Source organism: Entelurus aequoreus, linkage group LG05 (assembly GCF_033978785.1).
Source record: "Entelurus aequoreus isolate RoL-2023_Sb linkage group LG05, RoL_Eaeq_v1.1, whole genome shotgun sequence".
In the NCBI taxonomy this organism is placed as follows: domain Eukaryota; kingdom Metazoa; phylum Chordata; class Actinopteri; order Syngnathiformes; family Syngnathidae; genus Entelurus; species Entelurus aequoreus.
In genome coordinates, this window is record NC_084735.1 from 70,485,361 (window position 1) to 70,508,977 (window position 23,617).

The 23,617-nt window shown below is 36.5% G+C and overlaps 1 protein-coding gene across 3 annotated transcripts in view; it reads left to right on the forward strand.

The window, feature by feature from the left end:
• The window catches only part of rbm27 (RNA binding motif protein 27), a 40,181-nt gene extending 19,080 nt beyond the window's left edge, over positions 1-21,101 (forward strand). For all 3 annotated transcript variants that reach the window (XM_062048777.1, XM_062048776.1, XM_062048779.1), the window contains 13 exons: positions 652-798; positions 885-1,026; positions 2,038-2,191; positions 2,273-2,464; positions 2,541-2,657; positions 6,002-6,130; positions 6,233-6,307; positions 7,148-7,318; positions 7,396-7,500; positions 11,355-11,573; positions 11,646-11,729; positions 12,923-13,042; positions 19,363-21,101. In XM_062048777.1, coding sequence (XP_061904761.1) covers positions 652-798; positions 885-1,026; positions 2,038-2,191; positions 2,273-2,464; positions 2,541-2,657; positions 6,002-6,130; positions 6,233-6,307; positions 7,148-7,318; positions 7,396-7,500; positions 11,355-11,573; positions 11,646-11,729; positions 12,923-13,042; positions 19,363-19,461 — 1,754 coding nt within the window. In that variant the 3' untranslated portion in view covers positions 19,462-21,101. The remainder of the gene's footprint in view (positions 1-651; positions 799-884; positions 1,027-2,037; positions 2,192-2,272; positions 2,465-2,540; positions 2,658-6,001; positions 6,131-6,232; positions 6,308-7,147; positions 7,319-7,395; positions 7,501-11,354; positions 11,574-11,645; positions 11,730-12,922; positions 13,043-19,362) is intronic.
• Positions 21,102-23,617: the final 2,516 nt, after the last annotated feature.

Sequence of the window (23,617 nt, forward strand, 5' to 3'; positions counted from 1 at the left end):
TATATATATATATATATATATATATATATATATATATATATATATATATATATATATATATATATATTATATATATATATATATATATATATATATATATATATATATTATATATATATATATATATATATACATATATTATATATATGTATATATATGTATATGTATATGAATATATATATTATATATATGTATATATATGTATATATATATATGTATATGTATATATGTATATATATATATATATATATATATATATATATATATATATATGTATGTGTATATATATATATATATATATATATATATATATATATATATATGTGTGTGTGTATATGTTTTTGTGTATATATATATGTACACATACTTTTTCTTTTTATTATATTTTTTTGTTTCTTTAATTCTTTATTTTCTTGATTTTTGTTGTTGTTACGGTCTTAAAATTGCAGTATCTTCTGTTGACCAGAGGGTGACAGTGCTGCTTTTAAAGTCGTTATTCAATTCAATAGTTTTTTGTCATGCGTGCATGCAGTTCCTATTTCCATTTAAAATGATGAGTATTACAAGATACAGTATACATGCAGTATGCTTCTATGCATCATGTTCCCTTTTTTAACATAAAGCATATATTGTTATGTATCCATACAACAGATAACTACGACCCAGAGGGCTATAACCCAGAATCTCCAGGACTGACCGGAGCGGGTCGGAACCAGTATCGGCAGTTCATTCCCCGAGTGCAGACGCAGCGCTCCAACCTCATCGGCCTCACCTCCAATGAGGGGCAAGGCTGCAGAGGTAGCAAGTTCTTAGTCTTGTCACACAATACATCAAAAAGTCTTAAAACTAATACAAAGAATCATAATTTTATATAACTCTTTCAGCTGCCAACATAGTGATCCAGACAGAGCCTGCCACGACTCCTAGTCCAGCAGGATGTTTTAACACAGAGCAGTACAATAGGAAGAGAACCCTGGGCTGTGCAATAGCCGAGGGGCCAACGATTAAAAAACCCTGGATGCAAAAGTAAGAATTGAAGAGCTTTTTTATTGTTGGGAATGAGATGGTTATCGATTCACGTAAAATCAAACGGTACCATAATTCGATACCTTTTGTTGCACGTGACGCCACGTCCAGTTGTGGACTCGGCACAGGCTTAATCACTTGGCGGGCAAACCGTAGTATTCATAGTGGACTGCTTTTAGGTAATGTTGTGATTTTCCATGCCAACAATGCAAGCATGCCTGATCAAAAACACTCAAAAGTCAGGTTGGTACTGATGTTACAATCAAACAGTTGGTGTTTAATAAAAACAATACTTGCAGTATAAACACTTTGTAGGGCTCAACAAAAGACAAGGCTGGCACATTTAACTTGATGGGAAAAGACTACTTCCTGACTATGGCAACACCCCTATGACAAACTGGAATGAATACATACTTAAAAATGGGACTCAGAAGTGTAAGAAAACAAGATGTAACAACTGAAAAATTGTTGCCGTTAGGTACCGTACCGGTATAAATTCTCAGATACCTGGAATTGGTACTGTATCGTTTCAGATGTGAAAGGTACCCTTGCCTAAATAGCAGGTGGTTTACATGCTATTATTTAAAATCATGGTTAGATTTGCCGCAATTTTGTTTTTTGATAAAAAAATTTAAAACGGCTCTTGGAAAAGGGGTAGTTGTCTTACAGTATATTCACGGGGGTCTTACATTTGGTTCATACGGTACGTCTTTGTATTCACATGGTATTGAACCTCTGAATAAATGCCTGCTGTTCCTGTGGCATATTTATGTAAAATCTCTTAATTAAAGCTGAAAATCTTTGCTTCAGTCACATTTTCATAGTTTTTTAATTTTTTCATTATGATATAGCCTGACTGTATTTATTGTTTATTATTAATCATCAGCTGCTGCGATATATCACAGAAATAATCATGCAATCACTGCAAGTGTCCAAATACGTCAGCACTGATCAAAAATGGGCAGAATATGTGTTACACGTCACTTATTGCCGGAATTTTTTTTGCTTTAGGCCAAATTTTAACAACCAGCACAAAGGCGGCTTTCCAAAGAAGAATTTCTATGTCAACACCAAGCTAGAGGTGCGCAGTATCCCGCCTGACCTCAACACCATCACTAAACTCAACGAGCACTTCAGCAAGTTTGGGACCATCGTCAACATTCAGGTAAAGAAAGTCAGCAAGGAAAAAACATCTATTCCACACTTCATGAAGAAGCTTTAGCTCTTACTTTTTTCCTCGTTTCAGGTGGTGTTCGGTGGCGACCCCGAGGCGGCGTTGATCCAGTTTACGACCAACGAGGAAGCCAGACGAGCCATGTACTCTGTGGAGGCTGTCCTCAATAACCGCTTCATCCACATGCGCTGGCACCGTAAGGCCAGCATGCTGGGGATTCGCCCGATGGAGCAGATCTCGGGGAATCAGGTGGCCTGCTCTCAGGTAAGGTCACTGGAAAGGAAAGTAAATTAGTAAACGCCTCTACTCTTTCTTATCACAAATTGTACTTTTATCTAAGATCCCGCAGCACAATCCTGCCGCGTATGTGCTGAACAAGCATCGGCCGGCAGTAGCAGTTGGCACTACAACCACGAGCACGCCGGACAACCAGAACCCTGGCACGGAAGCTGCTAACGTACGTTTTTATGTGTGTAGAACCTTACTAGAAAACACAAAAACAAGATAACCGGTATAATGGAGCTACAGAAAATAGTTTTTACCTTACACGGCCACACAACGTAAACATGTTGCATGATCAATAGGGCTGGGTAAAATAATCTTAGTCATTCTAGACAGAATGACTAAAAATAATCCACAAAAATTAGAACATGCGTTCCACTCGCCTATGCTCTAGCACATGTATGGACGGGGAAACAGAAATGTTATATAATATTGCAATTTTTTTTCCTCCCACCAGTTATATATAATTATATATTATAATATACACTACCGTTCAAAAGTTTGGGGTCACATTGAAATGTCCTTATTTTTGAAGGAAAAGCACTGTACTTTTCAATGAAGATAACTTTAAACTAGTCTTAACTTTAAAGAAATACACTCTATACATTGCTAATGTGGTAAATGACTATTCTAGCTGCAAATGTCTGGTTTTTGGTGCAATATCTACATAGGTGTATAGAGGCCCATTTCCAGCAACTATCACTCCAGTGTTCTAATGGTACAATGTGTTTGCTCATTGGCTCAGAAGGCTTATTGATGATTAGAAAACCCTTGTGCAATCATGTTCACACATCTGAAAACAGTTTAGCTCATTACAGAAGCTACAAAACTGACCTTCCTTTGAGCAGATTGAGTTTCTGGAGCATCACATTTGTGGGGTCAATTAAACGCTCAAAATGGCCAGAAAAAGAGAACTTTCATCTGAAACTCAACAGTCTATTCTTGTTCTTAGAAATGAAGGCTATTCCACAAAATTGTTTGGGTGACCCCAAACTTTTGAGCGGTAGTATATATATATATATATATATATATATATATATATATATATATATATATATATATATATATATATATTATATATACCGGTAATGTATATTATATATACTAATTATACATATAAATAGCCAGAATGTATAAAAATAATCCACAAAATCGGAACATGCAGTACACTTGCCTATGCAAAAGCGCGTGTATAGGTGGAGCAACATATAAATGTATAACAATGTAATTTTTCCTCCCACCAGTTATGTATGATAAATAGCCAGAATGACTGAAAATAATCCACAAGATCAGAACATGCGGTACACTTGCTTATGCATGGGCACATGCATTGGCAGGGCAAAATAGGAATGCTGTATAACGAATGCAATTTTCCTTCCACCAGTTATGATGATAAATAGCCAGACTGCCTAAAATCAGAGTATTTGTTACACTTGCCTATGCAATAGCACATGCATTGGCAGGGCAACATAGAAATGTTGTATACTATTGCACTTATTCTTCTCATCGGTTATGAATGACAAATAGACAGAATGCTAAAAAATAATCCACAAAATCAGAACATGTGGTACACTTGCCTATGCACTAGCCCATGTATGAGCGGAGCAACATATACATGTTGTATAATTAATGCAAATTTTGCTGCCACCAGTCATAGATGATAAATAGCCAGACTGTCTAAAAACAATCCACAAAATCATAGCATGTGTTACACTTGCCTTTGCACTAGCACATGCATTGGCAGGGCAACATAGAAATTTTGTATATTGCACTTTTTCCTCCCACCTGTTATGAATGACAAATGGCCGAAATGTCTAAAGATAATCCACAAAGTCAGAACATGCGGTACACTTGCCAGTGTATTAGCCCATGTATAGGCCGAGCAACATATAAATGTTATGTAAATAATGCAAATGTTACTGCCACCAGTTATAGATGATAAATAGCCAGAATGACTACAAATAATCCACAAAATCAGAACATACGTTACACTTGCTTGTGCACTGGCACATGCATTGGCAGGGCAACATAGAAATGTTGTATAATTAATGCAATTTTTCTTCCCACCAGTTATGGATGATAACAAGGATGACTAAAAATAATCTACAAAATCAGAACACTCAGTACACTAGCCTATGCACTAGCACATGTATGGGTGGTGCAACATAAAAATGTCGTATAATAATGCAAACTTTCCTCCCACCAGTTATGAATGATAAATACCTAGAATGTCTAAAAACAATCCACCAAATCAGAACATTTGCTACACTTGCATATGCACTAGCGCATGTATGGGCAGAGCAACATAGAAATGTTGTATAATGACCGGTTATGGATGATAACAGTCCCCATGCACAAAAATAATAGCTAGAATTAATGCAAATTTTCCTTTTACCAGTTATAGATGATAAATAGCCAGAATTACTAAAGTGGTACACTTCCTTGTGCTCAAGCGCATACAATAGCAGGGCAACAGAGGAATGCTGTATAATTAATGTCAAATTTTCTTCCCACCAGTTATGGTTGATAATTATGGCTAAAAATAATCCACCAATTCAGAACACTATGTACACTTGCCCATGCACTAGCACATATATGGGCGGGGCAACGTAAAAATGTTGTATAATGATACATTTTCCCTCACACTAGTTATGGATGATAACAGTCCCCATGCACATAAATAATAGCTACAATGACTACAAATAATCCACAAAATCAGAACATGCGGTAGTGAGACATGCAAATGTTCCTCCCACCAGTTATGAATGATAATCCACAAAATCAGAACATTCTGTACACTTGACTATGCACTAGCATATGTATGGGCAGAGCAACGTAGAAATGTTTGATAATTAATGAAAAGTTTCTTCCCACCTGTTATGAATGACAAATAGCCGGAATGTCTAAAAATAATCCACAAAGTCAGAACATGCGGTACACTTGCCAATGTATTAGCCCATCATGTACAGGCAGAGCAACATATAAATGTTATATGAATAATGCTAATTTTGCTGCCACCAGTTATAGATGATAAATACCCAGAATGACTAAAAATAATTCACAAAATCTGAACATGTGGTACAATTCCTTGTGCATAAGCACATTCATTAGCAGGGCAACAGAGGAATGTTGTATAACTCATGTTATTTTTTTCCTCCCACCAGTTATGACTGATAAATATGGCTAAAAATAATCCACAACATCAGAACACTCGATACACTTGACTATGCACTAGCACATGTATGAGCAGAGAAACATAGAAATGTTGTATAATAATACATTTTCCCTCACACCAGTTATGGATGATAACAGTCCCCATGCACAAAAATAATAGCTAGAATGACTACAAATAATCCACAAAATCAGAACACGCGCTAGTGAGACATGTCATACTGTATTGTAAATGATCACGTTTAAAAGTGAAGTCTTGTTGTTCGTGTCTCTCAGCTCGCTACAATGACCTCAATGTGTTGCTAACGTTCTCCTTCTCTCGCCTGCCTGACTCTGTACGCCACTTAGGTGACGCCGGCGCTGACAAACCCCCATAAGAGCCCCTCTTTCACTTCTAACCCGCTTAAGTTGTCCTCCAAGTGTCTGGGGAAAACGGCCAAAGCACTGGAAGCGCAGGAAGCCCTTAAGAAGAAACAGGCACGTCGCTCAATTTTTTAATATGCATCACGCCGCTGCAACACACTGTGCTATTTGACTTTTTGTGATTGAATGTGCCATATGTCATTTATTCTCATTCAGGAGGCGTTAAAACTCCAGCATGACTTGCGGAAGAAGAAGCAAGAAATGTTAAAGACGCAGATTGAATGTCAGAAGGTAAGTATTTATGTCCAAGCTAGATGCATAGTAGGGGTGCACAAAAAAATGTATTCACATCAAAATCGCCATTCTTATTCATGCCAATTCTGAAACGATTTATAGTTTGCAAAAAATCAATTAAAAGGAAAAAGTTTTCTAATTAAAGAAAAAAAACAATTCTCAAAAATTCTTTTTTTTAGACCATTTCAGTGCAACCAGAAGAATAAATGATAATGATAAATGGGTTATACTTGTATAGCGCTTTTCTACCTTCAAGGTACTCAAAGCGCTTTGACAGTATTTCCACATTCACCCATTCACACACACATTCACACACTGATGGCGGGAGCTGCCATGCAAGGCGCTAACCAGCAGCCATCAGGAGCAAGGGTGAAGTGTCTTGCCCAAGGACACAACGGACTTGACTAGGATGGTAGAAGGTGGGGATTGAACCCCAGTAACCAGCAACCCTCCGATTGCTGGCACGGCCACTCTACCAACTTCGCCACGACGCCCTAGCTTTTCTTTTGTAATTATTATACCAAATAATACACTGTGAGAATCGGTTTTAATCAATTCTAAATCAAATTCTTACCCCAGACATCGGAATCAGAACGAGCATAGATAACATTGCTCTTCAGCTGATTAGTTTGTGGTGGTTATTAACCTCACCATAATCGGATGGCCTGAAAATGAATAAGCAGGTCAATTAAATCATACCTCAAATTAAAGGCCACAATGAAAGCTATATGGCACTTATTTTGTCAGTATATCATTGTATGATGATGCAATGGCTAAAATAAAAACGATCATGTCGGTAATTTAGGCTAGATACCCAATTTGAATTTGTCGCACTAGGCGCTGATTAACCGTCTGGAGAAAAACCGAGGCATGAAACCTGAGGAAAGAGCCAACACCATGAAGACCTTTAAGGACCTGACCGAAAAGATAGACCAGCTGCAGAACGAAATTCATCCATCGGCCCAGGTGTCCAAAGCCAACCACAACCAGCCCAAGACCAAGACCGACGTGAGACGGCGACTCCATATGCTTATTCTGACGGACGAGGCAGAATAATTCATTTTTGGTTCATTTCTCTTGTGCAGGCCCAGAAGGAGCTGCTCGATGCTGAGTTGGACTTCCACAAGAAGATGAGCTCTGGAGAAGACACCACTGACCTGAAGAGGAAGCTGGGGCTGTTGCAGAAGGAGGTAAAGTCACTTGAACACCATCAAGTTCCATCCATAATCCACATTGTCTTCTAGATATAACTAATGAAAACCTAATGAAATCAAATCTGGCAGTTGAGTTGAGTTTGAGTTTATTTGGAACATGCATGCATACAACATGATACATCACAATTTCCAGTTTCTCTATTCAACATGTTCTAAAAGGAGTAGGAAGAAGCAGATTTATTTAATACTACACCTTTTCCTTTACATATCAGTTGCTAAAACTCTTGTTCACTTCCTGTTCTCAATTTATTTACAATATACTCCATAAGTAATAACAATAAAAACAAATAAACAATAATTGGTGAAGTAAGTTATATTTTATATGGTGAGAAGAGTAAGATTATATTTCAAATTAATGGATGGATGAGAAAAATTCAGAATGTTTATCATGGTTCTTCTTCTTTGTACTTTGTAAACACTTTAAGTTTGACGAGTTTCTTGAAGTGGATCATATTAGTACATTGTTTGATTTATTTGCTTAATCCATTGCATAACTTAATTCCACATACTGATATACTGAACATTTTAAGTGTTGTACGGGGTTACAAATGTTTTAAATTACATTTTTCTCTAATAATATATCTTTCCTCTTTTGTTGAGAAGAATTGTTGTATATTCTTGGGTAGCAGATTATAGTTTGCTTTGTGTATAATTTTAGCTGTTTGCAAATTCACTATGTTGTGATAATAACATATGTTCACATTTTTCATTCATACACATGTAGGTAACACAGAAAAATGGATTAAACTGAAATTGATTACATAGATATTTGAATATAGGTGAATCTAAAAAAGAAAGTAGAACGCACTTTTTGAGGTGTAAAAAGTCGCCAGTGAGATCTGTTTATTTGTAATGATCCCCATTAGCTGTGCTCTTGCTAACAAACACAAAAAAAGTTTTATCGACTGTGTGCAAAATCTAATGAATCAGATATTCGACTATGAAAATCCTTAATATATCTTTTTTTTTTTACTACACAGTGAAATATTTGAAGAATGTGAGAGTTCTACTATTAAAGTTAAACTATTGATATAAATGAGCTTTTAAAGATATTTTAATTAATGGACTTATGGTATGTTCTTGATTGACCATGGTGAAATGTATTAAATAAATAAATACAGCATACTTGATGTTGCAGGTTTGCTCCCCGCCTCTTACCATTCAAAAAAATCGCTTCCGTTGTGTCCTTGGGCAGGACACTTCACCCTTGCCCCCGGTGCCGCTCACACCGGAGAATGAATGATGAATGAATGAGTTGTAAAAATGAATGATGAGTTCTCACTTCTCTGTGAAGCGCTTTGAGTGTCTAGAAAAGTGCCATATACATCTTATCCATTATGACAGGGAGATGACAGGAGAAGATGCAGTCAAAGTGGAACCACATAAATAAGACCGCCCACAAAATGGCGCATCATTTATGATCTTTACAACATAATCTATGTAGACCACAAGGAAGTGTTTTGAATGTAGAAAAGACTGAACAATATGACCCCTTTAATCCATCCTTTCCTCCCCCAAAACAGCACAATTTTAACATGTAGCATGCTTTTAAAAAAGAAAAACAAACGTTAAAATGAGAACAAAAGTTTGAAAAACACAATAAAATGTAATACAAACAACTGCAGTAGTTTTATTAAATATTGTAAGAATAATTTACAGTGTTTACCTCTTCCAGCAGACGGAATAGGACTTCGAAATGCTCTTTGGTCTGTTCTGATTGGTGTCTTGCAGACTCATTAGATCCAACAGGAGAGAGCATTAACAATGACCATAACTTTGGCTACCAGGTAGCAGCGAGGAATTGCGTGAAAAAATCGAATGTTCTTAGTTATGGTGTCTTCCACAATATTGCTGTGCAATATGGACCAAAACTGATATCACAGTATTTTTAGGACTAATCGCGATACACAGTATGTATCGGTATTTTAAACAAAACGTGCAAAGTGTTTAGTTTCAACTCAACACCACATTACTGTTACTATGAGTGAAACTTATTTTAAAGAAAAGTCATATTAAACACTAATGGAATTACTCTTTAATACATGTAATTAATTACTCGGGAAAGTAATTAATGTGTTTCTTAAACAACTTTTATTTGCATGTTATATGCAGTTGAGAGAACTTTATGAGGGCAGTGCGTGTGTGTGTGCGCCTTTAAAAGGTGGTGTCTGTTGCCAAGTGACGTGTGACTTCAGCGAGGGTTTCAGCTGAACTGTTGTTGTTAGCTTTGGCAGTTAGCAGTGGCAGTTTGTCGGTTCTGGCGGGCTGTTTTGTTGGATCTTTTCACCGGCTTGTGTTACTTCTGGTTAATAAAGAGGAGCCGCCCCCCGCCAGTTGCCGGAGCTCGGGTGTGGGTACATTAGCTGTGGGCGAAAGCGAATGTGGCGGGGGATCAGTGACACATCAAAATATATTGGTATGGCGGTATCGTCTCAAATATATATATCTCTTTATTTGTAATACCGGTATATTTTATTTCCCCCCACAATCAGAGTAGTGGGGGAGAAGAGTGGTTCCAATGGTTATTTCCATATTTAGCTATGAGTAGTAAAAGTGGATGTTTTTGGGCAGGTCTTATGGGGATCACTGTGACATTTGCTCTGCCAACGAGTGGTAGGGATGCTTGTAATTCTCACTACTTAAAGCACATCAAAAAGCCAAGACACCGCTCTTATCTCAACATATTTGTAAGTTGAGGTACCACTGTACAAAGTTAATACTAAAATAATATTATAAATACAAAATAGAATATTGCACTATTTTAATTGTTTTATAAAATGCTGATACTTTGTTATATAATTATAAGTGTTTTATTAATTTATAAAAACTTAATGGGATGATTTTTCTTAGTTTCTATTTCCATACCAATGTCTTATTGAGTAAATGATGCAGACATGCTCAGCGTCTCATATCTGACATTATACTTGCTGTGCTTTTGAATTTGAATCATCATACAAGTAGTGCGCTTTATTTTGCCATAATCGCTTCAAGATTTAATAAATTGGTTCCACACAATCAGTACAATTATTTTGGAAGTCTATCCCTAAAAATTGACATTTTCTAAAACCAAAATGTTCTGTTGAAGTCATCTTTTCTTTTTTTCCCCCATAAAAGCTGTAAGCAGTATCTTAGCGAAGCACTTCAGAGTCGCTTGGTGCCGTCCCACTGAAACACAGCACAAGCGAGGGCTTGTTGTGTCACAACATCGGCCGAATAAGAACACATCTTTTGATAGTAACACCCGTCCTAACATGTTTTTTTTTCCCTTCCCGCTCCTTCCCTCGTGCTTTCTACATCAGATAGCTGTTAAAAATGCATCACCCCGCAGCCTGCCCCCATTCAATCCCAAGACAGTCCTCCTCGTGCACATTAAAAGCGCAGACACTTTTAGCGAGCCCTGAGGAAGTGCTAAATGCTAACGAAGCCCAATCAGACGTCAGCCTCTTTGCGCGCGCTTATGGAGGCCATCTCATTAAAGTTTGAAGCAAATCACGGGCGGGCGATGTGAGGGAGAAGTGAGCAGAGGACCAAATGGAAGTCAAGTCAGCGAGAGAGGTGAGGGAGTGAGGGAGCAAGGTGGGACATCTAATTTAAAAGTAGGAGACGGCAAGTTGAAGGAGTGTGATGACAACCGTAGAACTTCATGTGACCCAAGCAATACAACACAAATCGGATGCTAACATGAATAATAGCATACTAAATAAAACCCAACCATGTTTTTGTGTCTCAAAGGGTGAGTAGTTTGACTTAATTGTACTTCTAGTCACTTGATTTGTGTTTGGTATCCATGACGATAGCATAGTGACAATGGCGCCGCGCCTTCTTCATAGGCAACGCAACTGGGCATCCTACGATCCCCGATGTGTCGCGGCCGAGGCAGAGGGAAGACGCCACCAGAAGCCGGCGCCACGCACTTCGGCCGCGCCAGGGGTCGCAGCCGCGGAGGGGGTGGCATCGTCAACCGCATGGTGGTAGACCACCGACCCAGAGCCCTCTCTATCGTAGGGGTCACCAAGGAGGAGAAGGAGGAGCTCATGCAGCACTTTCTGGTGAGGCACGCTTAAAGGACGCGTAATAAGCCCCGCCCACACGTTTTTCACTTCAATATGTTTGATTTCTAGAATTATGGTGAGATCGAGGATCTCCGTGACCAGGACGCCACCGGTGTCGTCATGACCTTTAAGACTCGGAGCGAAGCCGAGAATGTAAGTCACATGATTTCTAAATATAGCCTAGGTGGTTATTCCACTAAACTGCAGAAGACGGGGCGTTAATTTGTGCTTCTGAATCGTGAAAACTCATTTTATACTACAATCTAATGTTGTTAATATTATTAGGAGTGTGCAGATACAACTTCTTCACTTCTGATATTGTAGCCTTGAGTATTGGCCAACACCGATATTAACCCGATATGATATCAGTGCAAATCATACATACTTCTATTTTTATGTAGTGTGGAATGTTAGAAAAGGCTTGAGAACAATGGTAGGTATGAACATTACTAACCTATAACATATTTATGCTGTTGAAGCGGAGTGTTAATTTGTTTTTAGGTGACACTTAGTGGTCACAATAATTCATTCAGTCAAGCTTATAACACAGTAAATTGAATAATGTAGACATGTTTGTTACTGAATACATTCTAATACTGCCTTGGGAGACTTTGTATCTGTAAGCAATATGCAACTATGATGATTTAATACTTAATTTTATTGACACACCTGCTGTTTCGGACTGCAATATTGTTCAATTAGAAACATTTATTACGTACGTCTAATTTGTGTACCATTGTATACACATTATACTTTGTATACCCATAAAATACAAAATAAGACCAAACTTTTGTGCATATTGGAGGACATTTAAAAGTTAACTGGCTATCCAGCTTTGCACAAGTAAACTCGCTGCAGATTTTAGATGTAAACCGATATCATCCCATACTTGTTTTTTGGATGATATTGGACCGATATCAATATTAGATCGGGCAGGATACTCCTAGTTAATAAATTAGATAATGATTTGGAGTAAATGAGAAAGTGGAAAAGTAGCTCTTTTTGACTACATGTTGATATATTAACAGAACCAATGATGTAATAGCAGCAAGGAGCAAATTGCTCAGTCAGCATGATGAGTTAATTGTACACAATAGCCTTACAAGAGTACTGCATATGTGAGTAGAAAAAGCTGCTGGATGTTGACCATTCATCTTTTAGAGGTATTCAACACTACTTAAGTAGGTTGCCTCCAGCCATACCTGATTTTGTTGTTGTTGCTTTTGTCAACAACATACTTGGCAACTATAAGAGACGCAGCGGTTCGCCGAATTGATGCCTGCCTTTACGGTACTTGACATGTGCGCTTTCAGACCCTCAATAACTTTGCCCTTTGCGTCGTCTAGGCTGCCAACCAGGGAGCCAAGTTCAAAGGTCGCATGTTGCAGATTTCCTGGCACAAGCCCAAGACGCCGTCTGTCACCACAGAGCCAGAGGAGGAGGAGTCGAAAGGCGACGACAACACGGTAACACAATTACTCTGTTATTGGTTGGTTTGTCACGTCACATAGCGAACAGCGCTCCAAGCTCCGCCCACACATCACAACATACCGTATTTCCTTGAATAGCCGCAGGGGCGTTAATTCATTTAAAACCTCCTGTCACTCCTGCGTTTACCGGAAACCGGCGGAATGGCCGTGCATGCGGTAATTATTTTAAAACCTCTTCTCACTCCGGCGTTTACCAAAAGGAATCCATACAATTTAGGCGTGCGCTTTGAGTGTGATGTAAGCATACCATCATGAAAAGCACATTTAATTAAAAAAAATGTTATTATTGTCTTACCTGTACTTATAAATGGAGTCCATTTGCAGCTCCTTCTGACCAAAAACATCGATAACTTGTTTATAGAAGTCTTCCTTATTTTCTTTCTTCAGTTTTAAAAGTCTCTGTTTCGATGGAGATATTCCTTTAATTATTACCTCCTGCTTCGATTGAAAGTCCAGTTTAGAAAACTGTTTTATTTTAGATACCGGTATGTAATCCTCCTTGTTAAAAGAAAAAAAAATCTCTTGCTGCGTGTGTTCACTTCTTCTGCAGTACCGGAAGTCGCAAGAAGGATCACTAGCGCGGCAGCGCCCTCTACCACCAGGAGGCGGGAGTCATTTAATGACTTATACAGTATTTCACACACGCAGCTACGGTATATTAATAAAACATAGCTGCTTACTGTTCTCTTTAGCATACTGTACCGGTATTCAATAGCTTGGACCTTAAATCCTACTGAAAAGCTCTTTATCTTTTTTCCTTCGTGCGATTGTAAACTACTGAAAGCAGCTTCCTCCATTTTGAAAATGAGGACAGATGCGTCACTCGTGACGTAACGAATTTGACCCGGTGGAAGTTCTAGCCATATGCTAAATATTTTGCGAAACGAGTTTGACCCGGCGAAAATTATAGACATGCGATAATAAAATTAATATTTTGCGAAAAAAATTTGATCCAGCTTCAATAATAAACCGGCGATAAGGCCAAGCATGCGTTAATTATTTTGAGAAACGAGTTTGACCCGGCAGTAATTGTAGACGTGCGAATACTATATTCCCTGCGCCAATTCAAGGAAATACGGTATTTATGTTGCCATAAACTTTTTTCATAAACAGCTTGAAGAGTTCTACTTTCCGACAGTCTGAAAGTCCGTAAATGCGTCGTGACTGGTCAAAGCAATGAGCTTGAGCAACACAGACAGACTATTATGGGATAGAACCACATTGTGTGCAAATTGAGACGGCTGCGGTTGATATTTAAAAAAAAAAAAAAAAAGAATTTTTAACAAAAGCTACAATATTTTATGATCAGACAAAAATACCATTTTGTCACTTCAGTCAGAGAAGACGAGGCCGTAGTGACTGGGACCTAGTCACTAAGTCAATTTCCTAGCATTCCCAGCATTGTTATTACAATTATTACTCTTTAGCGTGTTACTTTGTACGGACATGGTTGAATAGTTAGAGTGCTGTCATTCTTAGTCGTGTACAATGAAATTATTACTACTTTTGGTGAGAATGTCACACTGAGTAAGAATGTAGAAATGGGGGATATGATCTAAAATTGATCACAATCTGTGATAACTATATATGCAACTATATATTATTTGGTATACCAAAGATAATAGAACCATTTCAAAACAAGCTCCAAAGGCTCCTAATTTAGCTGCTGAAATATATGGTAACATATTTTTATTTCGAGTTATATTATTTTGCTAACATTATTATTCATCTACTTGATAATTTACTGTTAATATAGGGTTACTTTCTGTTGTAACATGGTTCTATCACACATCTGTTAAAATGTAATAAGCACTTATTCTCCTGTTGTTTGCATACTTTACATTAGATTCGGGAGAGACTATAAATTTGGGTATTTTATCAAATACAGCAGTATTGGTCGTGTCAAATGTTCAAGATCATTGAGTCCATTTTGATCTTAATTATGATAAGACAAAAACCACAAAAAACTATCCAGCCTCCACTTTCTACCGCTTGTCCCTTTTGGGGGTTGCGGGGGGTGCTGGAGTCAGATATTTACAATTAAATTGAGAGCAGAGCTTGGTAGCCCCTGAACTAGGTGCCAAAGGGGAGGGGTTAAGAAGAAGGTGAAAGAGGGAGATTTTGGAGTGATTCACCTCAGGTTCCTAGTATAGAACCATAAACCACCTATCAGCCAATCAATCAAAGTTTATTTATATATCACAAGTGTCTCAAAGGGCTGCACAAGCCACAACAACATTCTCGGCTCAGATCTCGCATCAGGACAAGAAAAAAACCTCACCAAAAAACTTTAAATGTTCATAAAAGAGTACGGCAATAAAACTCTTTAAAATAAATCAAATAAAACCATATTCAAAAATAAAAACTATCAAATAAAAACCTACACTAACTAGTCAATGGGAGTTTAGCACAAGGCCACTTGAAAATGGACTACCTAAGAAACAGAATTTGTAATCAGATCAGAGATATTTACAGCTAATATTACCTCCAGTAAGACCCACATTACTCACAGTCGCTGTCTGAAGCTTCTTTCTATTCAAGCACACCCTTCAAGTGCTCCACCACATTCTGACGGAATGGCTGCATTTACAAAGGAAAGGTGGCTAATGGTTGGTCGTCAGGTGGTCCATTTTTAACCCGGTCCGATATGCGCTGCCTTGCCCGGGGGTCACAGATGACTTCCAGCCCACCTCCCACTCCAACATCGATCACCAAGAGATATCAAAAGAGATTATTTTCTAATACATGTGATTTGGCCCACTTAGATATTGTTTTTTTTAAATCAGCTATGCACTATAGTATTTTATGCCTGGGTGGGGGTCTTGCTTTGGAAAGATTGTGTACCCCTTTCAGAGATCACATTTAGTTCCCCTAAAACATTCACATGTTGCATGAGATGAAGTGTTTATTAACTTTCTGTCTGTAAAATAAATATTTTCATTAGCAATTCTGTAATCTACTAGACATCATTTCATGATTAATATCCAAAATTGTACATTCTTAATAAATGACAGTAGAATAAGCACACATCTGATTGAGGAGTCATAGTATAACGACCTGGAATTTACACCTTGTTTAGGTGTTGAAGTTGTCCAACTTTGTGTGTGGCCATAAACGCATCAGTGGCTAATTGCCATAGTGTATGTGTTGGTGCAGGTGAGAGAGAGAGCAAGCGACTGCTGTTGATATAACAGATGACAAAGACTTGCTTTTGGCTTGGTTTGTACGGTAGACAATGACTAGTTTTGCTAGATAGAAGTATTTTACACATTTTTTGGTGTGGTTATGGCCGACAAACAATTTTGCTAAATAAAGGAACCGATGGAATTCCTGTCCTCCTTAAATTGTCTCAACAGACGTTTCAATAATTTAACAGTGTTGACAAACATTGTTTTATTTGTTGTGGCCGCCTTTCGTCACCTGTTACTCACAGTTGCATTGCAAAATCATACAAAACAAATGATTTGTTTATTTTGTTTAGAGTGGGATTTGATTTTGTGCGCGGCATAGATTTGCTGTGCGCAGAGGACGCGTGAGCAGTGCGCAATTGCGCAGGCGCGCACCTTAGAGGGAACGTTGACTGCAGGTACTTTTTATTATAGTCGCCAGTGAGGAAAAATCCATAAATGAGCCGTTCCGTTTTTTTAAGCCGCAGGGTGCAAAGCGTAGGAAAAAAGTAGCGGCTTATAGTCCGGAATTGACTGTACTATAGTAGGCTAGTGTTCTTATTTGCTGAAATGAGTCATGCAGGTTTGACACCTGTGCTTTCAACAAGTATTTAATGTGCTAAAGCAGTGGTCCCCGGTATCGGTCCGTGGATTGATTGGTACCGGGCCGCACGATAAATAAATAAAAAATATTTTAAAAAATAAAAATTATTAAATCAACATAAAAAACACAAGATACACTTACAATTAGTGCACTAACCCAAAAAACCTCCCTCCCCCATTTACACTCATTCACACAAAAGGGTTGTTTCTTTCTGTTATTAATATTTCTGGTTCCTAAATTATATATCAATATAGATCAATACAGTCCGTAAGCACACATGATTGTATTTCTTTATGACAAAAAAATGTAAAAATGAGCGGTCCGCAGCTACAAAAAGGTTGGGGGACCACTGTGCTAAAGTGCTGATGTCATCAAATTATCTGATCGCTGTGTGAAAGTTTGGGATGTTCTCCTCGTAAGTTTCTCTCTCTCTGCGGCACTCCTAAATCTTTCACCGAGCGACATCCTCCGCGGAAAATCAGGACGAGATCGTCGGAAGCAAAGAGCATCTTTGGCCTCCCTGGGACGACCGTCTGGAGGAATCGCTTTAGTGTTTCCTTTTTCTTGCTCTTTACACATTTTCGGGCTCGGGTTAAGATGTTGTTACAGTTTTAGCACACACACACAAATTGTGTGCTAAAGTGACGTAATAGTCAAATGTGTCGGAGTATTCACGTAAACACCAAACTTTTGGCGAAGACCATTTAGAGCAGGGATGTCGTTTTCATTGAGGGCCACATCGCAGTTATGGTCGCCATCAGAGGGCTGCTTGTAACAGCAAATAATGTATGAATTTGCCTCTGGATTTCATTATTAATTATATATATATACATATATATTTGTTAAAGTAGACTGTCGATTTTACAGTAAAAACTTTAGATTTACAAAATTTTACTGTAAAATAGTGTTTTGTTTTGTTTTTTACAACATTTTATGGTAAATGGAAAAACGGGGGGGCAGTGGGGAGTAAGCTGGCAGCTTAGGTGGCAGAATTTTACTATTAAATGTACATTGTTTTTTTACAACATTATATTGTTAAAGGAAAAAACAGTACGAGCTCTTTTTTTTTATTCTGGCAACTTAGCTGCCAGTTTTTCTACCGTAAAAACAAATGTACCGTCTTTCCATATACACCAGGGGTGTCAAACTCATTTTAGCTCAGGGGCCGCATGGAGAACCATCTATTCCTATGTGGGCCGGACTGGTAAAATCATGGCATAATAACTTTAAAATACAACTACGGCAACTTCAGATTGTTTTCTTGGTTTTACTTTGGCCTAAAATAGAACAAGCACATTCTGAAAAAAGGACATATCACATATGATCCTCTTGACAAAACAATTCAAGTTAGTTGAAAAATCTGCGGAAAAAAATGGTACAGTTTCAAAAACTCCATGAAGAACACAATGAATTTAGACTTAATCTCAGTGTATCTACAAAGCAATTCAACTTTAAGTCACAGCCCATGTAGGATTGAACAAAAAACATAAGAAAGCATAAATAAAAACTCCTCTATGTATCAACTACCTCATTTGTCTTTCCACTGTTCACTTTCTTTGAATTTTCACAGAAGAAACTAATTTTCACAGAACCATATCAATGTGTCTCATGCAGCATTTTAAGTGGGGTTACCAATTGTTTATTTTACTCCTGTGTGTTTTACGTTGGGTCAGGGGGGAGGAGTCCCAGCCCCGCTACTGTGTACCTCTTGCTTGGTATACTTGCTCGCCCCAATATAAACAATTTGCTTGCCTAACAGAATTGCTATTGCGACATCCAGTGGACACATTTAGAAAAACAGTTTATTTAATTTAAAAATGCAGCTCAATTTTACACTGACTCATCTCGCGGGCCGGATTGAACCTGTTCGAGGGCCTGATCCGGCCAACGGGCCGCATGTTTGACATCCCTGATATACACAGTTTAAAACAAGATTTTACAGTCAAAAACTGGCAGCTCAGTCAACAGAATTTCAACGCAAAAAACAGTAGTAGTTTTTTTCAATTTACAGTAATATGCTGTAAAGAACAGCGTAAAATTTACTGTCATTTTTATTAATTTGATGAATATTGTGCTGCAAATTTAAGTATTTTTATTTAGACTAAAACATGTTTGGAAAGTATAATATACTGTAATATTTGTTGCAATATTGGATACTATTAAGTTTAAAAGGCATCCAATTTCAAGCAGTATATATATTTTTTCTGTCAAAATGAAAAAAATCAATTACATTTAGTGAGAAAATATTAAGTACTTCATTGACACATTTCCAAGTGTTTGCGGGCCAGATAAAATGATGTCGAGGGCCAGATTTAGGTCCCGCGTCATGAGTTTGACACCTCTGATTCAGCGGGTCTGAGCATTAGTTGATAACTTTGAAAGAAAGTAGAGCAAAATGAACTCTAAGGTTATCTTGTATCAGAGTCTCCACTTTGCAGCAGCAGCCCTCAAGTCTCCTGCATTGTTTTTAGTCACGGGTGCTTCTGTCAGCCCATGTCAAACTTTGCTTTGTTGTCATTTGCCAGCAAAAGGAAGGCGGCTCTTATTTACCCGGCGAGGAAGAAGAGGAGGAAGAGGACGAGGACGAAGACGACAAGTACGAGAGCCGATCTTGGAGACGATGAAGCGGCGACCCGAGGACCTTTTTTTGTCTCTTCCTCAGTATTTTCAAACGAGTCATTTTGACGACTAAGCAGAAGTCTTCTTTCCTTTCCGAGCGTTTTCTTTCTTGGGGAGTTTCCTCCACTCCACAGCCTCTCCCTGCTGCTGAGAAAGGTGTTGTTGGACGTAGAAAAAGTAAATACCTGGAGGTGAAATTGGAGTGAGGGCTGTCAGTAATGCACAACATTTGTGTCTACTGTGAAAAGGTATTTTTATACATACTGTATTTAATTCACTAAAACTAAATGATAATTGTGACCCTCACTCAAGTCTTTCATCACTTTATTTATTTTTCTCTCCTTTTTTTCCCCCCCTGAGCCACCCTGCAGTTACGACAAAGTTTACACCTCGTAAATATTCACGCAAGGGTCACATGACCCATGCTTCCGGTCCTCGGCTAGACACAAAGTGTTTGAATGTAACAGCAAGATAACCCCCTTTTTTTTTTTTTGGTAAATGACTTTTTTTGTACACGTTTTAAATGTACTTAAGAGGAATTAATGGTGATTTTTCTTTTCCATTTTAATCTGTGTGGTCCAAAAACAAAATATTTTGAGCCATTTCCCCTCCCTTTTATTTTAAAACATTTTTTTAAGCAAAAATGACAACCAAGCTCCACTTTTTTGTTATTTTTTTCTGTCACTTTAATTTGATTATGACACTTTTGAAGCATTTAAACATGTCCGACAAAAAAGGCCCACTATACATTTCTTCTGTATTTTTACTAGCATTTTATTTTAATTTAATATATCAGCTGGGTAGGCTCCAGCACCCCCCGCAACCCAAAAAGGGACAAGTGGTGGAAAATGGATGGATGGATATCATCAAAAACTAGATTTGTTTTCCTTTTTTCCTTTAATTTTGCTCCCATTTTGATTTAATTGGCTGGCCAAGAAAATAACTAAAAAAAAAACTTTTGAAACAGTAGCAGTCACATTTTATTCAATCTGTCCTTAAAAGAAAAACACTACAGATTTTTTTTTACTTTTTATTGAATATCGTGAGGAAAAAAAACTGTTTGTAAACCAGCTCTGGTCCCATTTAATTCATGTCAATTTTTCCCTCAAAAACAATTTTTTTCGCCCCTGTATTCCCTTTAAATATATTTAATTGCGTCTGGTCGGGCAAATCAACTTAAAACCTATTCCAGTCACATTTTTAATTCATTTGTTGTTTAAAAGTCCTCTAAAAAAATGGTAGAAAAAAACATTCCTTGAATTTTCATATCTGGCAAAAAAGAAAAGGACATTTAGTCATCCGAATATGTTAATGTCTTTAAATTAATTGTTTTTATTGCAGGAGAAGGAATGCAATTATTTTTTTCCCTAATTCTAACAGTTCCCACACACCCTGATGAAGAGTCACATGTTTTTGAGTTTGGAGTGAAAAACCAAAATAATATTTATTTGCTTTCCGGCATGTTAAGTCCATTTCACAATTTCGATGACGTCATCACAAGGTCACGGTTTGTTTTAAAAGAACGACTGAGTGAACTGTCCCACTTTTCTTTTGTACTACTACTACTACTGTACGCTATACGCCGTAGTGCAAAGAAACAAAAATGTATGTTTATCTGATAAAAGTTTTGCGATTTGTTACTGTTTATATTGCAAGGATGTGGATGTATTTTTCTTCATGTATTATTTTTCTTTGTAAAAAGATGGATTTCTAATTTACTATATAGCATGTTTGCTTTTGCCAATAAAGATGAAGGAATGGGCTGCTCGGGGAGGGAGAAAAGATCAAAGAAAGAAGGGATTTAAAAAAAAAAGAAAAGAAAAAAAGATTGAATTTGGGCAATAACAACAAAACAAAATATTGGCAAAGATATATAAAAAAAAAAAAGCAGGCAAAAGCATTCCAAGAAAATATCATCTTTAACTGATTGTGCTGTCTTTTGTTTTTGCACCTCAGACATTTTAGTTGATGCCAGAGAAAGGGATCACACCATAACAGATACACACACTTGTTTTATTATGGAATATTATTGCGCCCCCTATGCAACACAAGCTTGCCCTGAAACACACATTCATGTATTTGTTACCTTCTTGAGACCTCTGAAAAATGCCAACCTCTCTCGGACCACCCTTTGTAGATAGGTAAACATTTGTATTTACAACATTAATAATATATACATACTATGCAAATATAAAAAAGCTTGTGAAAAATTAGTTGGAATTTCACAAGAAAAACTTTTAATTTTGACAGTATTATAATAGAAGTCGTCATTTTACCCGGCGCGAGTCAAAATTTTACAAGACAAACATTTGTGCAATATTATGATAAATGTTGGAATTTTACTCCATAACAGTCGCAATTTTACAAGAAAAGCTTAACATTTTGGCAATTTTATGAAAAGAGTCATTTTACTCAGCAAAAGTCACACTTGTATGAACACTTTAAAATTTGGGCAATATCAGAATTTTGCTTGGCAAAATGACAAAAGTCATAATTTTACTCAAAAAATGTCACTATTTTACAAGAACAAAAAAATTGGCAATATTGTGATAAAATTCAGAATTGTATTTGACAAATGTCACCATTTTGCATTAAAAAGTAATCATTTTAAGAGAAAATATTTCAATGTTACAGAAACAAAGAATATGAGAAATTGTTCCCAATTTTATAAGAAAAAAAGTTGACACATTGTGAGGAAAAAGACTGCTCTTAGTTAATTTTATTTAATGTTTTGTTTGTAACTGTTTTTTAATCATTATTTAGTTCGTATGTCTCTATATACATACAGTATTTATTTTAATTTTTTGTATTAATTTTGGCCAAAGGGGGCGTATTTCAATTTCTTACACACACTTATTACATATGTTGGCCAGAGGGGGAGCACTTCACATTTTTACACACACTTGTCATTTTATATGTTGACCAGAGGGGGAGCCCTTTTAAAACGGATAAATTTGAAAAATCCCTCCTTTTTGGGACCACCCTAATTTTGATAGATTTCACCACCAGGGTTGCAAATGAGACGTTCTCTATTAGATGCAATGGTTTTCCATATTGGGACCATGATTTATGTCCTAACTTGTTCACCGGTCCTCATATGGAAGCTACTTTTCCCTGTTGATGTCTCAAGAAGGGTAGAAATACAAGAACACACACACACATTGATGACAGTTCCCAAACAATGAGTACTGAATTATAAACGACTTAGTGCATATTAGGAAAAAAGAAAGCGTCAGAGTGAGAAAAGGGAATTCATGCTTTATTCAGAGGAGGAGGATGCGTGTGCGCGTGCGTGAGAGAGAGAGAGAGAGACCTCCACCAGGGCAGACATTTCCAAGGGAAGAGAGGAAGGCAAATATAGTTTGTAAATATTAGGAGCGTTTGTGGGTTAAACATCTTGACTTTGTGTTAGAAAGTTTGCCCATGCCTGCTCTAATTCTGTATAAATACATCTATTTTATTAGCTTTGTATTAAACATATTATTTATTTCTTATGTACATATTTTTGGGAAATTTTAATGATTCTAAAATGGGAAAAAAAAACATGACACTTCCGTTATTTATATTGAGATGCCTTTAATGATTTTACATTTTTACCTAAATATTTTTTTCTTATTATTATATTACGTATTTACATATAAAAAATGTGTTTTAGCTTTGAATATATATATATATATATATATATATATATATATATATATATATATATATATATATATATATATATATATATATATATATACATACATATGTATATATATATATATATATATATATATACATACATATGTATATATATATATATATATATATATATACATACATATGTATATATATATATATATATATATATATATATATATATATATATATATATATACATATACATATATATATATACATATATATATATATACATATATATATATATACATATATATATATACATACGTATATATATATATATACATATATATATATATGTATATATATATATATACATATATATATACATATATATATATATATATATATATGTATATATATATATATATACATATATATACATATATATATACATATATATATATATATATATATATATATATACATATACATATATATATATATATATATATATATATATATACATATACATAT